General features: G+C 33.0%; 1 protein-coding gene across 1 annotated transcript in view; it reads right to left on the reverse strand.

The window, feature by feature from the left end:
* Positions 1-21,072, reverse strand: part of EYS (eyes shut homolog) — a 1,675,061-nt gene that overhangs the window by 1,465,268 nt on the left and 188,721 nt on the right. Inside the window, 1 exon segment of the mRNA XM_063097631.1 lies at positions 19,069-19,235. Within this exon segment, the coding sequence (XP_062953701.1) occupies positions 19,069-19,235 (167 nt within the window).

Genomic DNA, 21,072 nt, shown 5'->3' on the forward strand with positions numbered 1-21,072 from the left:
ATCTTCAGATCCAGGAAGCTCAACGATCTCCAAATGTATTCAACCCAAAAAGACCTTCTCCAAGACATGTCATAGTCAAATTGGCAAAACTCAGAGACAAAGAGAGAATCTTAAAAGCTGCAAGAGAGAAGTGTCAAATCACCTATAAGGGAGCCCCAATCAGGATAACATCAGACCTTTCATCACAAACCCTAAAAGCTAGAAAGGAATGGGATGATATTTTCAAAATACTAAAAGACAAAGATTGCCAGCCACGAATACTCTACCATGCAAGGCTATCCTTCCGAAATGAGGGGCAAATAGTATATTTCTCAGACAAACAAAAACTGTGGGAGTTCAAAACCACACGACCACCCTTACAAGAAATCCTCAAGGGAGTACTGGGTTTGGTTCCTGAAAAATAACTACCACTGCCATAAAAACACAAGAATAATCTAAACCCGCTAGTATAATAAAAATGGCATTCATGAAGAAAAAACAAGCTAACAAAAACACTATCTACAACCTAAGGAACCAACAAACACAGAAACCAAACAGTAAATCAGAAAGCAAGGAACAAAAGACACCTAAGACAACCAAACAACCAATAAAATGCTAGGAATAAATCAACACCTTTCAATAACAACTCTTAATGTAAAAGGCTTAAATTCCCCAATTAAAAGACACAGACTGGCTGACTGGATCAAAAAGCAGGACCCAACTATATGCTGCCTACAAGAGACCCACCTCACCCATATAGATTCACACAGATTAAGAGTGAAAGGATGGAAAAAGATTTACCATGCAAACAGAAAAGAAAAGCGAGCTGGAGTAGCTATTCTTATATCTGACAAAATAGACTTTAAACTAAAAACCATAAAAAGAGACAATGAGGGACACTACTTAATGATAAAAGGACTGATCCATCAAGAAGACATAACAATCATAAATATGTACGCACGCAATGTTGGAGCAGCCAGATTTATAAAACAAACTCCATTAGACCTAAAGAAGGAAATAGACACTAATACCATAATAGCAGGGGACCTGAACACCCCACTGTCAATATTAGACAGATCATCTAGGCAAAGAATCAGTAGAGAAACACAAGATCTAAACAAGACTCTAGACCAATTGGAATTGGCAGATATCTACAGAACATTCCACCCAACAACCTCAGAATATTCATTCTTCTCAGCAGCACATGGATCATTCTCCAGGATAGATCACATATTAGGTCACAAATCAAGTCTCAATAAATTCAAAAAAATTGGAATTATCCCATGTATCTTCTCAGACCACAATGGATTAAAACTAGAAATTAATAACAAACGAACCTCTGGAAACTATACAAACACATGGAAATTAAACAGCATTCTACTTAATGACATATGGGTCCAAGAAGAAATCAAGCAGGAAATCAAAAAATTTATTGAAACTAATGAAAACAATGATACATCATACCAAAACCTGTGGGATACTGCAAAAGCAGTATTGAGGGGAAAATTTATTGCATTAAATGCTCACTTCAGAAGAATAGAAAGATGGCAAGTGAACAAACTAACAATTCACCTTAAAGAACTAGAAAAACAAGAACAATCCAAACCTAAAGTTAGCAGACGGAAAGAAATCATTAAGATCAGAGCAGAAATGAATGAAATTGAAAACCAAAAAACAATTCAAAAGATCAAAGAATCAAAAAGTTGGTTTTTTGAAAAGATAAATAAAATTGACAAACCATTAGCATGGCTAACAAAAAAAAAGAAGAGAGAAGACTCAAATAACAATAATTAGAAATGAAAAAGGCGATATTACAACTGATTCATCTGAAATACAAGGAATCATTCGAGACTACTATAAACAACTATATGCCAACAAATTTGAAAATCTGGAGGAAATGGATAAATTTCTGGACACACACAAGCTCCCAAAACTGAACCGTGAAGACGTAGAAAATTTGAACAGACCAATAACAATAAAGGAGATTGAAGCTGTTATCAGAAGGCTCCCAATAAAGAAAAGCCCAGGACCAGATGGATTCACAGCAGAATTTTACCAAACATTCAAACAGGAATTGACACCGATTCTTTACAAAATATTCCAAAAGATTGAAACGGACGCAAATCTCCCAAACTCATTCTATGAAGCAAACATCATCCTGATACCAAAACCAGGTAAAGATATAACCAAAAAAGAAAACTACAGGCCAATATCCTAGATGAATATAGATGCAAAAATCCTCACTAAATTACTAGCAAACAGAATACAGCAACACATACGTAAAATTATTCATCACGATCAAGTGGGATTCATCCCAGGGATGCAAGGTTGGTTCAACATACGCAAATCAATAAATGTGATACACCATATTAATAAACTCAAACACAAGGACCATATGATCATCTCTATAGATGCTGAAAAAGCATTTGATAAAGTTCAGCACTCATTCATGACAAAGACCCTCTATAAGTTAGGTATAGAGGGAAAGTATCCCAACATAATTAAAGCCTTATATGCCAAACCCACAGCAAATATCATCCTGAATGGGGAAAAGCTGAAAGCTTTTCCTTTAAGAACAGGAACTAGACAAGGATGCCCACTCTCACCACTCCTATTCAACATAGTGTTGGAAGTACTAGCCAGAGCAATCAGAGAAGAGAAGGAAATAAAGGGCATCCAGATTGGAAAAGATGAAGTCAAACTGTCCCTGTTTGCAGATGACATGATCCTATATATCGAACAGCCTAAAACCTCTACAAAAAAACTGTTGGAATTGATAAATGATTTCAGTACAGTAGCAGGATACAAAATCAACACACAAAAATCAGTAGCATTTCTTTTCTCCAATAGTGAACATGCAGAAAGAGAAATCAAGAAAGCCTGCCCATTTACAATAGCCACCAAAAAAATAAAATACTTAGGAATTGAGTTAACCAAGGAGGTGAAAAATCTCTATAATGAGAACTACAAACCACTGTTGAGAGAAATTAGAGAGGATACAAGAAGATGGAAAGATATCCCATGCTCTTGGATTGGAAGAATCAACATAGTGAAAATGTCCATACTACCCAAAGTGATATACAAATTCAATGCAATCCCCATCAAAATTCCAAAGACATTTTTCTCAGAAATGGAAAAAACTATTCAGACATTTATATGGAACAATAAAAGACCATGCATAGCCAAAGCAATGCTGAGCAAAAAAAATAAAGCTGGAGGCATAACACTACCTGACTTTAAGCTATACTACAAAGCTATAATAACCAAAACAGTATGGTACTGGCATAAAAACAGACACACTGACCAATGGAATAGAATAGAGAATCCAGAAATCAACCCACACACTTACTGCCATCTGATCTTTGACAAAGGCACCAAGCCTATTCACTGGGGAAGGGACTGCCTCTTCAGCAAATGGTGCTGGGATAACTGGATATCCATATGCAGGAGAATGAAACTAGATCCATACCTCTCACCGTATACTAAAATCAACTCAAAATGGACTAAGGATTTAAATATACACCCTGAAACAATAAAACTTCTTAAAGAAAACATAGGAGAAACACTTCAGGAAATAGGACTGGGCACAGACTTCATGAATACGACCCCAAAAGCACGGGCAACCAAAGTAAAAATAAACTAATGGGATTATATCAAACTAAAAAGCTTCTGCACAGCAAAAGAAACAATTAAAAGAGTTAAAAGACAACCAACAGAGTGGGAGAAAATATTTGCAAAATATACATCTGACAAAGGATTAATATCCAGAATATATAAGGAACTCAAACAACTGTACAAGAAGAAAACAAGCAACCCAATTAAAAAATTGGCAAAAGCGCTAAATAGGCATTTCTCTAAGGAAGATATCCAAATGGCCATCAGACATATGAAAAAATGCTCAACATCACTCAGCATCCGGGAAATGCAAATCAAAACCACATTGAGATACCATCTAACCCCAGTTAGGATGGCTAAAATCCAAAAGACTATGAACGATAAATGCTGGCGAGGTTGCAGAGAAAAAGGAACTCTCATACATTGTTGGTGGGACTGCAAAATGGATCACCTTATTTTTTATTTTATTTACTTATTATTCTAAGAACCTAGTCTTAATTACTCTCCAATACCCCTAAATATGATAAATACACTGAATATTCCCTCAGCCTCATTAGTTTTTTTTTTTCTTTAAAGATATCTTTACTGGATATGTAGATCTACAGACTCACTGCACAGGGTGTTCTGGGGTGTCTCTTCACCCTCAACCTGGGAATTTTTATTTCCTGTCTTCTGAATTGGATCCTCAGTTTCCTAAAGTTCTCCTCTTCTTTTTTCTTAGTATGTTTTTTTAAAAAAAATTTTTTATTGAATCATAATTGATTATACATAGTTTTGGGGTTCAATGTTGACATATGTTGATCAAATCAATATTACTAGTATATATATTGTACTTATTCTTTATGCTCCTTGTCCAATCTGTCCCCCTCTCCCTCCCCTCCCCCCCCTAATTGCCCTAGAATTCTTCTGTCCTTCTGAAAGGGTAATGGTTACTCTGTTGATTAGATGATCTGTCTAATGCTGAGAGGTGTGTTCAGGTCCTCCAATATTATCATAGAGCAGATGCTTCTTCTGTCACTTTGCAATGGGCTTTGTGGAGAGAGACATCCTCTTCTTTTCTATGGTTTCTGCTGGTGGCTCTCCTTGTGTCAACGCACTGCAGTCGCTGGCGGACCATCTGTGTGGTGGTTATGACATCTAGCCACTTTCATGGCAGCTGTGGTTACTGTGGTTGCTGTGGTGGGCCACCCACACGGAGGTGATGCTTTTGGCATGCTCCTTATTGCTGGTGGTGTGCCTGGTTGTGGGGAGTGTCCCGCCCAGCTCTGTGCCTCAGGACCCCAGTCAGGCCCTGAGGTCCTGGCAGTGTGTCTGGTTGTGGGAAGAGGTTCCGTTCCCAGCTGCATGCCTCAGGCCCCTGGCTGGTCCGAGGCACTTGTGGCACATGTGCCTGGGCCAGAACTAATTTTTTGTCCTTTGCTTACTTCAAAAATGGGGGAACTTCCTGTGGGAACCAGTACTTGAGCTGTGTGGTTGAGCTAAATTGCTGCTTTGCTGCTCTTTCCCTAGGGAAGGCTTTTTCTGAAGCTCAGGGTTTAATGGTTGACCTTATAGGTACTTCCGGCTCTCATGACAGCATTGCACCTGGGTTGTGTAGAAACTCTGATCTGAGCCTGAGCCTTTTCATCAAACTGCAGCCTATGCAATTCTATATTCCTGACCAGTCTCCTCTGAGTGGTCCTGCACTGATTGCAGTACAGATCGGTTGTCCTTGCTGTGTCCCAGTGTTCTCCCAGTGGGCCCATCATTCCCACCACCCATGCTCCAAACACTTCCCATGGGACGGGCCATGCGTCAATCCATGTGAAGACTCACGTGAGAAGAAGGAGGGAATCTAAGGGACTGTTCGGTCATATAAACTTTCAATCACTTCTTTGATTACACTACTCCTACTTATACTATTCCTACCTCAGGAAGGCCCAGTGAGTAATTCCTCAGTCTTTTGAGAGTGTTCAGCTAGGTTCGTGACTTACCCTCTGCCACCAGCTGAGTTTGATGTTTCTTGTGTGCTGAGTTGGCCATTTATTTACCTGACTTCCAACATTCCAAACTCTGTATTCTCTCTCATGCTTTTCATCCCTTTTGACCATAATTTAAGTGGGTTTTGGAAAAAATAGAGGAAAACATGTGTACTCAATTGGCCAAGTTTAACAGGAATACCTGGAAATTATTTTTAAATTAAAATTGTTTTATCTAATGTATCATAAATATTTTTCTAGATGCATAAATATCTTTGAAATTTATGTCTTCATAAGTTTTATATTTTTATTCAAGAACATTTGTCATCTTTTCCTTTAATTGTTTCTGAATATTGTCATATACAGAAAAGCTTTCCCATTTAAGAACATAAAAATATTCACTCATATTCTCTTCTAGAAAGTAATATTTTTATTTCATGAATTATTTGTTAAACTTTAAAATGGAGTTCTTTTTAATGATTGATTACAAATGCTATTTATATTAAGTTAAATTCATTTAGATAATTACATATTATATATAATATATACATATGACTCATTATGAGTTATAGTTTCCATAAGTAGAAAGTGCTTGATTTAACACTCCAGAACATGCTTTAATATCTTGTTTTAATATATTCTCTTGTTAATTTTTTAGTGTTTGTTTTTCTCTTACTTTCAACTATTATCCTCCACATATTCATAGTAAAATAAAATAGTTTTATTTTCATTTCATATGATATTAAATATAATTTATAGATTGATTTAGGAAGAATTTCCATATTTAAAACACTGAGCCTTTCTAGCCAAGAACATGCTATGTAATTGCAAGCACAATTATTTTCGTTATATTCTTCACTAAAATTTTAAAGTTTTCCTTTGCTATGCATTCATCAACATTACTCCTAGGTATTTTATCTTTTTGGTCACTATTTTAAATTAGATACTTTCCTTCATTCTATTTTCAAACTAACGTTTGTTTGTTTTTGAAAATCTATACATTCCTTATATTGATTTTTTAAATGGGTCTCAAAATAGAATTCTATTCTTACTTCAAATAGTTCTTTTTTGGTTAATTCTTGTAGTTTTCTAATTTAGAATAATTTTATCAGCAAACTATAATAATTTTGATTTTTCCTATCCAATATATACCTCCTCATTTTTTTTATTTGTTAATATACTTATATACTTTTAGAAACCTACATTAAAAGCATGAATCATTAATCTTAATGCAACTGCTCTTAGTATATCAACATAATGCTAAATATAAACTATTTCATGTCTGACAACAATTTCTGTCTTTCATTCTACATTGATATATGTAGTTACTGCCTTGTTTTAATTAGCATCTCTCCAGTATTTTTTCCATTCTAAGTCATAATGTTATAATAAGGCTCTTTTTTTTTTTTTTTTTTTTTTCATGACCGGCACTCAGCCAGTGAGTGCACTGGTCATTCCTATATAGGTTCCGAACCCGCGGCGGGAGCGTCGCCGCGCTCCCAGTGCAGCACTCTACCGAGTGTGCCACGGGCTCGGCCCTATAATAAGGCTCTTTTAAATAACATTGAATAGGGTGAGTTTCAGTTTGATATTTGAGGCATTTTAATAGGTGTTACTTACAGATATATCTATGTGTGTTTCACCATTTCATCTTCTGTTTTGCTATGTGAATTGCATTTGATTTCCTTGTGAATTGGCTTGTTGTGTGTTTGATAACTTATAATTTTCAATATTTGTCTATTTAAATTCATATAATCGACGGAGCCTTATTCCTTGACTGAACAAATTCAGTCATTTATAATTTGCATGTCTTTTCTTTTTCTTTCTTTTCCATCATAATTTTGGTGCATTAAATCTTTGTTTTATTATTTTTGTTTTGTTTTAAATTTCATATTGAACACAAATCTCTGTTGCTTTATTTCTCTTAAGAAAAAATAGAAAATTGATACACTTATAATTCATCCTAATGTTTTCTGTCCCTATTTTTTTTTCCCTTTTTAGGGGGGGTATAATACACATAATCATAATTTTAGAGTTGTTACATTTTGTATTTAAATTTGAATGAAATCCAGGCTTATCTTTAATTCAGTCCAGAGCTTTTCCCTCCATCTTTGGGAATAATGTGCAGGAAGTTTTTGTTTATATTTGTTTACTTAAAGAAAAACTCATAAAGTTTATATTCCTCAAGTATTGCATATTTGTAAAAATTGAAACTCTATTACTCTTCAAAAGATGAAATTCATTTAAGTATTTATTTACTGAAACTTATTGATTATACATATTTATGGGGACCAACGTTGTATCTCAATTCATATATTCAACGTGTGATGATCCATTCAGGGCAATCAGAATGTTCATCATTGCAAAACTCATCATTTCTTTGTGATGTGCACATTTGATCTCACTTCTAGTCATTTGATGACATGCAGTAAATCATTGTTAATTATAGATTCCTGGGTTGACTGGAATTCCTAATTCCTACACCAATAGGAATTATTTTTCCTTTCTCACTGTAATTTTGTGTCCATTAACTAGCCTCTACCATCTTCCTCACCTCTCCCCATCCTGCCTCTAGTTACCATATTTTTCCCTCTATTTGATAATCCAACAGCATGATATATTTCTATTTCTGTGCATGGCTTATTTCACTTAACTCAATTTTCTCCAAACTCATCTACATAGCTGTATTAGTCCATTTTGTGTTGCTATAACAGAATACCTGACACTGGGTAATTTATAAAGAAGAGTGGTTTATTTGGCTTATGATTCTGGAATAGCTGCATCTAACACAGACCTCGGGCTGGGCTGCTTCTACTCATGGTGGAAAGTGGCAGGGAGCCAAAGGGTACAAGCAGATCAAATGGCAAGAGAAAGCAAGAGAGAGAAGTAAGAGAGAGAAGAGGTGCCAGGGTCCTTTAAACAACAGGCTCATGTGTGAACTAATAGATTGAAAACTCACTCATTAATTCCCCCTCCCCCAGGGAGAGCATTAATCTATTCACGAGGGATCGGCCCCCATGACTCAATCAGTTTCCAACACTGCCACAACGGAGATCAAATTTCCACATTAGTTTTGGAGGGGGCAACATGTCCAAACTCCATCATTCCACCCCTAGCCCCCCAAAACTCATGTTCCTCTCACATACAAAATACAATCATTTTATCCCAACAGTCCCAAAATTCTTAGCTTGTCTCAGCACCAACTTAAAAGTCTCAGTGGACACCACTGAGGTTTCAGGCCTCTACTCTCCAGGGCTGCTGCACAAAACACACTTGGGGCTGCTCTAGCTGGAGCAGCTGGGATGCAGGGAACAGGATCCTGAGGGCATCTGCACCCCAGGTCTGTCCTCCAGGATAACTCAGTCCTTCTAGGCCTCAGGGTCTGTGATGGGTGGGGCACCCTTCCAGACTTCTCAAATGCCTGCAGGGCTTTCCTCTCATTTTCTCTGCTATTAGCATTTGGCTGCCTCACCACTAAGATAATGTCTTTAGCAACCAGTTTATCTGCTTCACCCCTGCATTGTTCTCCAGCTCTCTGCTTCTTTACCACATGGCCAGTCTGAAAAGTTTCCAAATCTTTATGCTCTGCTTCCTTTTTAAATTCTGGCTTTATGTTATGCCTTTGCTGCCATAACTCAGAGTAGGCTGTTAGAAGTAGCCATGCAGTGTCCTTAATGCTTTGCTGCTTAGAAATTTTTTTTGGCCAAATGCTCTGGTTCACACCTCTTAAGTTCCAACTTCCACAAAGTCCAAGGGCATGGACACAATGCAGCCAGGTTCCTTGCTATGGCATAGCAAGGGTGATCTTTTGTCCAATTCTCAATAAGTTCCTCATTTCTATCTGAGACCTCATCATGCTCATGGCCTTTACTGTTCACATTTCTATCAGCATTCTGCTTGCCACCACTTAAGTCTCTAAGGCATTCCAAACATTCCCTCGTCTTTTTCTCTTCTTCTAAGTCCTCCAAACTCCTCCAACCTTTGCCCATTATCCAGCTCCAAAGATGCATCCACATTTTCAGGTACCTGTATAGCAACACCCAATCCTTGGTACCAATTTTCTGTATTAGTCCATTTTGTGTTGCTATAACAGAAATACCTGAGACTGGGTAATTTATAAAGAAGAGAGGTTTATTTGGCTTATGATTCGGGGACAGCTGCATCTGGCACGGGCCTCAGGCTGCTTCTAAGCATGGCGGAAAGTAGCAGGGAGCCAGAGAGTACAAGCAGATCACATCGCAAGAGGAAGCAAGAGAGAGAAGCAAGAGAGAGAGAGAGAGAGAGAGAGAGAGAGAGAAAGAAGGTGCCAGGGTCCTTTAAACAACAAGCTCACGTGGGAAGTAATAGAGCGAGAACTCACTCATTATCCCCCCCCAGGGAGAGCATTAATCCATTCATGAGGGATCCGCCCCCATGACTCAATCAGTTTCCAACACTGCCACATTGGAGATCAAATTTCCACATGCGTTTTGGAGGGGATAACACATCCAAACTCCATCAGTAGCTGAGAATGGCAGAATTTCATTCATTTTTTATGGATGAGTAGTATTCCTTTGTGTATACATACCACATTTTCTCTATCCAGTTATTTGTTAATGGATATTTAGGTTGATTCCATATCTTAGTTATTGTGATTAGAGCTGCAATAAACATGGGAGTACAGCTTTATTCAAATCATGGAGCTGATATGATATATCTAAAGAGTCAGAAGTTTAAACATTTCATTCTTTTATGTTTTTCAATTCAAAATAAATTCAAGAATCTAGGGCAATGGAAGAGGACAAGACCGTAAAGTGTAAAAAGTTGTTCATGGTGTCAGCCCCATTTCTTAATTACCCAATTCCTAATTACCTTCATTTTTACCTCAATTATACAGGATGGAGTCCTTATATCTTTAAATATGAACTAAAAGTTTATTATTCTGTGACAGTTTTATATTTAAAGAAGCAAAGTCAAAAAACAGAAAATAACAAATGCTGGTGAGGATGTGGAGAAAGGGAAACACTTGTGAATTGTTGGTAGGACTGTAAAGTAGTATGGCCATTTTGGAAAACAGTATGAAGTTTTCTCAAACAACTATAGATAGAACTGCCATACGATCTAGCAATCCCACTGCTGAGTATATACCCAAAGGAACTGAATTCATTATGTTAAAGGAATTTCTCAACTATTTCTAAAGTTCGTCAACTATATTTAAAGCTTGACTGTTACATTTAAATATTAATTTGGATGAGTATTATTTCCTACTGAATACACTGAAAGTATGTATTAAATACCTATGAAATTCCTAGCATTTATAAATTAGACAAAAATCTTTGATAATTGCAGTTTAAGAAGCAATTTATTTTGATTAACATCTGTAGAATACCATAGAAAATAATTGGTATATTCTCTGTATCTATATAAGCCTTATTCTTAGATTTGTATTATGGCATCATCATTTTGAAATAGTCATTGTAACTGGTTTGGCACTTATTTATATTATTAAAATATAAAAGAGAAAGAAAATCACTCAAATAAATATCAGGAAACCATTTTTATAGTGATATATGAAGGTGATTACACATAAATTCATATCTCTCTATGTAAAATTGCACAGTGTTATGATTCTTCTGAAGTTCTTCATTGTTTCAACAGGGAAACTCTTGCTATGGTTGAGACAGGCACATACCTCTTTTGTTTTGTTTGGATCCCCACACTTGAGAAAATCTATTTTTTTTTTTTTTTAGCTTCAACGGCAGCCCTCATGTCCTTCAGTATTTAATTATTCAATATCTTCTAAAACAGATACTCTCAAATTAATCAGACCAATATTTTCTGATTAGAGTATATTTCTATTTTTGTAGCACCTTCTTTACTTCATACAATGAAACTCATAGATATAACCTGTCTACACACTTAATATTAAAAATCAATCAAGATAATGCCATATATGAGAAGTACAAATGTACACTAATTTGTAATTGAATGTATTTCCATATAACATATTGAGAAACGTTTGAACTAAAGTACATTAAAGTACTTAGTTGTTTGCACCCATACAGAAAATAACTATGAGTGTAGAAACTATAAATAATGAGCGATAATAGTAGATTGACATTAGAAATTAAAGTAAGACGATGTGATTTTTCCAATATGGTTAACAAATTCCAATAAATTTCTGAATAAAACAAAATATTTATTAACATGAATGTTTTATTCCTGGAAAATTCAATCAATGATTATTAAAGCCATATAAAAATATTTGCATCCATATTTAAAATGAAGTTTCAATATAGGCTTAGATATTTATAAAAGGGTTTTATATATCCATAAACGCATGCTGATACTTTCAGAAATTGTGCATACTGTGGAACATGTTTTTTTTTTGCATGGAACTGTGCTGTGCATTAAAAGATTTATAACAGTAGTCACTCACTACCCACCTGCTAAATGCCAGCTGTTCCAATTATTCAGAATATTGAAAATGACCCTAGAAATTGCCAAGATGCCCCCAGAAGGCAAGAACATCACCTTGAAAATCATTGACCTAAAATAAATTCCTCTGATTTACAAAACATCACATTTCACCCAACCATGTACTAGTATGTCAAGCAATTTATCATCATAATTGATAATATTCAAGTAAATGCTGATACACATGTGTATATAGATACCCAGTGCTAAGAAAAATGACTATTAAATTGAAAGCTATTTAGTGACAATCAATTTTGATATCATGAAAATTATAGTGGCCTACATATATTATTAACTTAAACATATTTTGTAAATTAAAAAAAAATTACTTTAAGAAAATAAATAGGACTAAATGACATTATGAATTTATTTCTAATTCTATTATTGCATAAACTAATTTTGACATTTACTTAAGTTTGAAACAAGTGAATAATATAATGGATAAGAAAAAGCAGAAATTTTTTAGGTGAAAGTAAATAAGTTGAAAATAGGGGTTTATTTTTAGATATTATGATTAATAATTTGTTTTTATCATTTAAACTTTTAACCGATTTTTTTTCTAGAAATAGAAGAAACTAAATGTATTATTACTCTACTTAATACCCTACATTCCAAGGTTATGATTCATATGCCTTAGATACAGTGAATGCCTCATTAATATTGGTTGATTAAATAATCCTCAAATACATTCTAAAATTGAGTAAGCTATACTCATGATAAAGGTCATTTTCTTAAAAGTTCTGCATAAACAGCTTCATGAAATTCCAATTCTTAGAAGATAATTTGAAAAGCAATGCAAAAAGGTTACAGATATAAAAAAGCTAATCAGGTGTTATGAAGTAAAATAAAAATCTGGCCCAGGTGGCACAAAATTATATAACAAGCATAAAATCATTTTATTGTTTGAGATATAAAATTAAAGCATGAAAAGTCATAGAAGCTGAAGCTATGATATGTTCAAACCTTGACTTTAAGTTATAAAATATGTATTGGTTTGCATCCAACAGAAAAAAATAATGCATGAGATAATTGTGTAAACACGAGTTAAGTTTTAACCTATACCACAGTTGAAATTTAATTATACAAAAGTTTTCTAAATAATGAAGTTTATTGTAATTGATTTTGGCATGCATACGGATAATACAATGATATCTACTTTAAAATTGCTTAAATGAATTAAATGATGACCTCTGTATCATTTTACTGTGAAGTTTAAGCAAGCAAGTTTATTTGGTTTTCCAGGGCATAATAAAGGGGAAAAAACAGTGCATTTCAATGCAATAGACAAAAGGATCCAGCCACTAGAAAAAATATGGTTTAAAGGTATCAAAACTAACCCTGAACAAATATACATATATATATATGTATATGTATATGTATATGTATATGTATATATACAAGAAGCCACTTTGAGATGATGTCCAGTTTTCTTGTTTTTGCTTGTTTGCTTTTTGTTTTGTTTTGTTTTGTTTTAATGTAAAATGTAATCATATAAAACTTTTGCTTGGAAGGCAGAAAAGTATGCATGGTACAGCCGAAATTAAATGCAAAACAAGCAATTCAACTTATTAATAAATAAGTCACTAACATCATGACAGGTATTGCAGAAGTCCTAGGAATAGATAATTATTAGGCTTCCTGGTTCAGAAATAATTTGGGAAAACCCTGATCAAAAATGTGTTATATTTCGGTGACAAATTTATATAAAGCTCTATTTATACAAGTCTCATAATGTATAAAAATAGATTTTGAAACAATACATGATTTTCTCATGGACTTTTAGATTTTGCACTTGGAAACATAACTGTTGCTTATAACTGGAAAATAATATAGTTGTATTTAGCATTACATAGAAAATATTAATCTCCTAAAATCACCTGGAAAGGAAGCAAATTTAATTTAAAGCTCCTAGAAAGAAAGCTGGAAAACACATAGCTATAACACAAAATACTGCTATGTTCAGAAAGTGAATGTAATAGCTACTTTAGTAATTTAAAAAGATATTTGCTTGCTAAATAAAATAGAACAACCATGAGATGTGTCCCAAAGAGCATATAAATTTACCTTTGGATGGTATATTACCTGAGGACAAGTAACAGTTTTCATTTTCACAACATTTTGCACAATGTCTTCCAATTAGGGTGTATTCAATAAGTGTTTGATAAATATATGCACCAATATATTTCATTTTCTTATATTCTGATAGCAAGTAAGTATTGGTGACTCAGCTGTAAGTCTGAAGCTTCAGAAAGAGATCTGGGCCTAGTGTAATGAAATTATGACTCCATTCTTACAACACCTATCCTGAAATCTTGAGTGACAATATGGCTTGTGGGTTTTGTTTGTTTGTATATTTGTTTGCTCATTAAAGGTTTTCCAAATTCCCAGAAAATGTTCTTGAACATTTTAGGGAAAAATTGTGGAAATGCTCAGACCTATGTGAAATACTTCCTTTACATTCCACACTTCAAGTTGCACTCCTATAAAGTACGCTTCAATAAAAAAATGTTCATGCACTTTTTATCAACCATCTTTCCATTAACATAGTTATTATTAGTGTTTTTAAGTGGAAAACAAATCTCTAATTAATATTATTACAATACTATCAATGTTTTGCTTTATAAGTTGTACATTGTGAGTTTAGTTTAAAAATGTCTCATCCCAAAACCATGAATGTATTTTTCTACATTTCTTTTAGTTATGTAATAATTTTACCTTTTACTTTTAGGTCTTTAAACACATTTGGAGTCTGTTAGAAAGAACAAGGTTGTAATACAGTTTTATTTATGGTCTCATAATGAACCACTTACTGAATACTATTTACTAGAAACACCTGTGCATTCACATCAAATTATGGACAAATTTCTCATATATAAAAATCCCTTATGTACATGGGTTGTTCTGAGAGCTATCTGTGGCCCATTGTTTGTACTTACAGAGACTCCATGTGGGTTTTGTAGTCTGTCATACCAGATGGTACATGAAGTACTACCCCATTACTCTTCCTTTTCCAAGATGACATTGTTATTTATAAAACATTATTCTTTTATATAGAGTTTAGAACATGTTGATTAGTGTCTATTATAATCTGTAATTTTGGGTATTACATTGAATGTGTGAATTAATTTGGGAAAAATTGCTATCTTAGCCAATTTAAGATATCTAAGTCCATGGATTGTATTTCAATTTATTCAGAGTATATATTATTTTCATTTTTAATTGAACTTAGTAATATATATAATTTTATTTACAGAGAATTAGAGCATCTTTTGTCATTAATTCTAAGATTTTGCATATCTTTTGCCATTATAGAGGGTGATACCACATTATATAATAATTTCTAGATGTTGTGACTGGCATGGAGAAACTTAATTTTACATGAATTATCTTTATCTGCAAAATTTGCTGGACTTCATTGTTAAAATTAATTATAAGACAATATCAAGAACTCATAAAAGTGATATGCTAACAATTTCAACTAAAAATATGCCAAGTTTCTCTGGATATCAAGAGATTGCTATAAACAAAAACAGCCACAAAACCAGAAAAATCTGCAGTTATATCACAGAACAAAGGATGATTTTCTTGATCAATAAAAAGCTCCTGAAAGTCATTGTTTCATTAAACAAATATTCACTGAGCTTTACTACATGTGTCTTTTGTGACTTTTTTCCATTATCAAAATGTTTTCAAGGTTCATCCATGTTGTGATTTGTGATATGTTTCAGTAATTTATTCCTTTCTATTGCAGAATAATATTCCATTGCATGAATATAACAAATTTCATTCATCCATTCATCAATTGGTGAACATTTGGGTTATTTCAACTGTTTGGCTATTTTGAATAAAACTGTACCAATATCCATGTACAGGTTTTTATGTGGACATGTATTTTCATTTTTCTTAAGTATGTGCTAGAAGTGGAATTGATGAGGCCTATGGTAAGTCATGGTAAACTTTTAAGAAACTGAGAGACTATTTTCCAAAACACCTGCATGATTTTCTTTCCAACCAGCAGTGTATAAGGGTCAAATTTCTCTACACTCTTGCAAACACAAACACTTGTAATTGTCTGTCTTCTTTATTATAGCCATATTAGTAGATATAAAGCATTCCTGGTTTTGATTTGCATTTCCATTCTGTCACCAGTAAAGATTATGCTAGTTATGCGTTTTTTCCTTCTTTTCTTTTTTCTTTTTAAATGCCCTTTATCAGATTGTGGAAGTTCCACTGCACTCTTCATTTGTTGAATGTTTTTTATAATTAAAGGGTGTGAGATTCTGTCAAATGATTTTTTTTTTCTGCATCTATTAAAATCATCATGCATTTTTTTTTTATTCTATTGATATGATATATTACATTAATTGATTTTAGGATGTTAAACCAACCTTGCATTCTTGTAATAAATCCCACTTGGTCATGATGTGTAAACCTTTTCATATGTTGCTGGATTTAGTGTGCTATCATTGTGTTGAGGATTCCTATGCTTACATTAACAAGATACATAGGTGTTTAGTTTTCTTGTGGTGTCTTTATTTGGTTTTGGTGTCATTGTAGTAATGGCCTTGTAGAATGTGTTGGGAAACATTCCCCCTTCTTTTATTTTTCGAATAGCTTGTAAATAATTTCTATTAATTCTGCTCTAAATGTTTGCTAGAATGTCCCAATCAAGCTATCTAGGCCTGGACATTTCTCAGTGTTAATTTTTGTTTGCTTGTTAAATTCAACATTTTTACTTGTTATATGTCCAATCAGATTTTCTTTTTCTGCTAAAATTAGTTTTAGTAGTTTGTATTTTTCTAGAAATTTGTCCATTTCATCATAATTAACTAAATTTTTTGATATACAGTTGTCTTGCTATGGCAGAAGTCACCAAAGGAAATGCAAACACTCAGAGAAATGGAGAAGCCAGATGATTTATTACACCAACAGTCTCAGGGGAACTACCATTCCCAAAACCTGAGCCTGGAATGCAGGGAGAACTGGGGCTATATACTTTTCTTGAGCAAGCAAGCAAGCTTTTCTATTGACTCTCTGTCTGTATCCAGGCAGAGTCACCTAAATTGGGGTCTTCACCAGGTGGTTAAAGGTGGGTAAGAGGCTCTGGGTAGGGGGCTTCACCAGGTGGGCAAAACTGGGTCACAGAGACGAGGGATGTGGTGTGGGGGCTTTCTGCAACACAAGCTAAAAATCAAGCCAGAGCTTGCTTAAAAAGCAGACGAGTTGGCAAACCGCAGAGTCACAGAGCTCCGAAATGCATTCAGCTGTTAACCCTTAATGCAACTCTAGATATTTCTTACGTGCAAGCAGATTTCAGCTGAAGAATTAGATCAAGGATTAAAACAGGAGAAGATAAGGAATTTAGCCACTTCAGTTTGTAGTGTTTCTCTGTAATTTTTTTCTGTAATTTCATTAATAAAATTCTCTCATCCTGATTTAAGTAATTTGATTTTTTTAGAACAGGTAAAAGTTAATTGATTTTATTAATACTTTAATAGAATAAACTTTTGGTTCCATTGATATTCTTTATTGTTTATCTATACATTATTTTATTAATTTTCTTTTACATTTTATGATTTTCTTCTTCTGCTTGTTTTATTTAGGTTTAGTTTTTGCCCTTGAGCATTTTGTTAAGGTGGAAGTTTAGGATATTTGTTGAGATATTTCTTCTTTTTTGAACATAAGCATTTATAGCTATAAATTTTATTCTAAGCACTGCATCACCTATATCCTAGGAGTTTTGGTTTGTTGTATCTTAATTTTCATTAATCTCAACTTATTTTCTAATTTCCCTTGTAATTTATTTTTGATCCATTAATTAATGTCCATTGTGTTATTTAATTTATACAGAATTGTGAATATACCAAATTGCTTGTTATTCATCAGTCCTAATCTCATTCCATTGTGGTCAGAGAACATCCATTTTAGTGTTTTGATCCTTTAAGTATATTGCGGCTAGTTTTATAGTACAGCATGTGGCCTATTTTGAAAAATGTTCCACGTCCAATTAAGAAGGTTATTCTGTTGTTAGGTAGTGTGTTTTATATACCAGCTATTTCTAGACGATTTATAGTGTTTTTCAAATCTTCTATATCTGTGTTGATTTTCTGCCAAGTGTTATATTTACTATTTAAAGTGGAGTATTAGAGTCACAAACTATTATTGTTGAATTGCTCATTTCTTGCTTCAATTCTGTTAATTTTTGCTTCATGAATTTTGGAGCTCTATTGTTAGTTGTATATGCATATCTATAATTGCTGCTACTTCTGATGGTTTCACTCTCTTATTACTATAAAATGTCCTTTTTCTTTAGTAACTTTTTTCTTTTAAGGTCTGTTTTCTCTAATATCACTATAGACACTTCAACTTTCTTACGCTTGCTGTTTGAATGATCTATCATTTTCCATTCTTCCACTTTCAACCTATTTGTACCTTTCAATTTAAAGTGTGTCTTCTGTAGGAAGTTAAAAGTTGTTAAATGTAGAAATTATTCAGTCTGAAAATCTCAACCTTTTAAAAATCCATTCATCTTAATGTTATTATCGGTATAGTTGGATTTATTTCTGACAATCTACTTTTCATATTCCAGTTCCTATGTCTTCTTTGTACCTATGTTCTTCTGGTATTAATTCATTTTTATTAAGTATTATCTAGGGCAATATTTTTTTCCTTTAATGCAAGTTTCACTATATAATTTGAGTTATTTGCTAAGTAGTTGATCTAGAGCTTACCATATACATCTTAACTTATTAGAATTACTTATAAGAATTACTATATATTTATCCTAAACTTAATTCTGATGTAATACTGAAAAATTAATACTATATTGATCTATTCCCTCTTCTTTTTTTGTGCTACTATTGTAATACATAATATATTATATATATATATTAAAAATATATAGTAACTATGTGTAAAAGTTTGGTATATGAATTCCAGTCATTTTGAGCAAAACAATTAGTTATAAAATATTATGAAACAGTTTAATTAATACTTATTAGTATAATTAGAAATTTTTGATAGATAGCTGATATTCTTAGCTCAAACAATGCATAAATACCTGGTTCTGTTAATTTCATTTTTACAAACAGCTTCATGTTGACACCCATTTTCTTGATAGTCTGTTGTATTTTCCAGATGTATTTTGCCAGCCCATCTGAGAATACATGGACACCAACATCCCTGACTGTCTTTTTCACTCAAACACCTGCATCCACTTGCACACATCTTTAAAAAACAAGAAATAAGAATTTTGTAAATTCCTATCACGTACTACAATATTATAGTCATTTCAAAGTTTGAATTTCATACTCGCCTTTATGAATTAACATCATGTGTTCCTCTAGCAAGGGTAAAAATAATTCAGTTTTGATTTAAAACAAAATAATTTCAAAAGTCACACTTGGTTCACACTCAAATTATGACAGAAATATATAGATTTTTAACAAATGAAACAGATAAAATTATTACACAAATGTTTTAAAAATTAAGTTTTTTAAATTTTATTTTAATGAAATTTCTGTAGACACTGCTTAAATACTAACTGATATGATGAAAATAGCATTGTACTGAGAAATGTATCCGTGGAAAATCTGTTTCTGGTATCAATAAATAGTTTTTTCTCCTTGAGTGGGTATTAGGATTCTCCTTTGAACTGACAGTAAAAGTTGACTGGATTCCTTATTAAAAATGAGTTAAATAATATTTTTAACACATGTTTATCTAATGTCTGAATGAAAATCATGCTTATATATATATATATTAAATTATTCTTTTAACAATTTGGAAGTATTCTAGAGAGATTCTCAATAAATTTACATGACAGAGTTAAGTAAACTTTGTCACCAGAGATGATATGTAGTGCTTAAGCTCAGGTGTATCTTTTCTTAATTCCTAAAAGTAAATCTAAAATAATGATAAAACTTTAATAACTCTTTTTTAAAATTTTCTTCTGTATTCTTCCCTCTTTTCATTTTGGTTTTGGTTTATGGCCAATAACCAAATGGCAACAATGATAACTAGGAAGGAGAATAGCTCTTTGACATGGCAAGATAAGTTCTGTTTATTAATTTATTTTTTTTTAAATGCTATTTACATTTGCCTAAAGGCTAAAAAATTATAATGGAAGTTGTAATCTTCTCTATCTGTGTCTTCATGCCTATGTGTTTGTAATTCAGAAAGGCCTTTATTTCTGTTCAATTATGTAATGATTTCCTTTATTTAGAAGGTATAGTTGTAAACTTTTTTTAAATTAAAGGAGCACTGTTATACATAATTGACTTACAAAGTTAAATAAACACTTAGTATAAGAAACAGCAAATAGCATTTTATGACACTGCTTTATTTTTCTTTCTCCATATATATGTATGTTATTAGCTTTCCTTTCCAAAATATGAGATTATATTGCACTTTGTCACCAACTGCTTTGGCGTGCATTTCTTATAAAAACAAGCAATTTCTCTTTCATTATCTCAGAGAAATTATCAAAGTCGGGAAGTTAACTTTTCTGTAATACTATATTACGTAGCCTCTAAATCTTATTCAAAATGTTCTACTTGTTCTAGTATCCTTTACAGAAAAAGAAAAAGAAAAAAACAGTCTATAAATTCCCCACCTTCAACATAAACGGAAAATACAAAACACCAAAACTTCTAATTACTCATAAGAAGAAAATACATGATCACCAGTGGATAATGGTTTTATTTTTTAATGCTTGTTGGTCTGTGCTCTTTTGTAGAGGTTGTGTTGGAAGATTTAGATTTACATACCTGACATTATCTCGATTACCCTGGAAGTCCTCCCAGTTGATTTGTTTTAATTTTGAAAGCAATGAAATTTAATTAACCATATTTAAAAAAGAAAACAACAAACTATTCTTATTTTCTGCATACACACACACACAAAGTATATGATTTTGTTCTTGATTTCTTGATATAAATTTTAAAAAATTTTAATATATTATTATTTTACTTTAGCATACACAGTCCTGTTGAAGTGTTTATATTACAGTCTGCTCGTAAAGACAAAATGATGTGCGTTTTCAAAAATGTAGAAGAGGGCAAGG

This window comes from Cynocephalus volans, chromosome 5 (genome assembly GCF_027409185.1).
Source record: "Cynocephalus volans isolate mCynVol1 chromosome 5, mCynVol1.pri, whole genome shotgun sequence".
In the NCBI taxonomy this organism is placed as follows: Eukaryota; Metazoa; Chordata; class Mammalia; order Dermoptera; family Cynocephalidae; genus Cynocephalus; species Cynocephalus volans.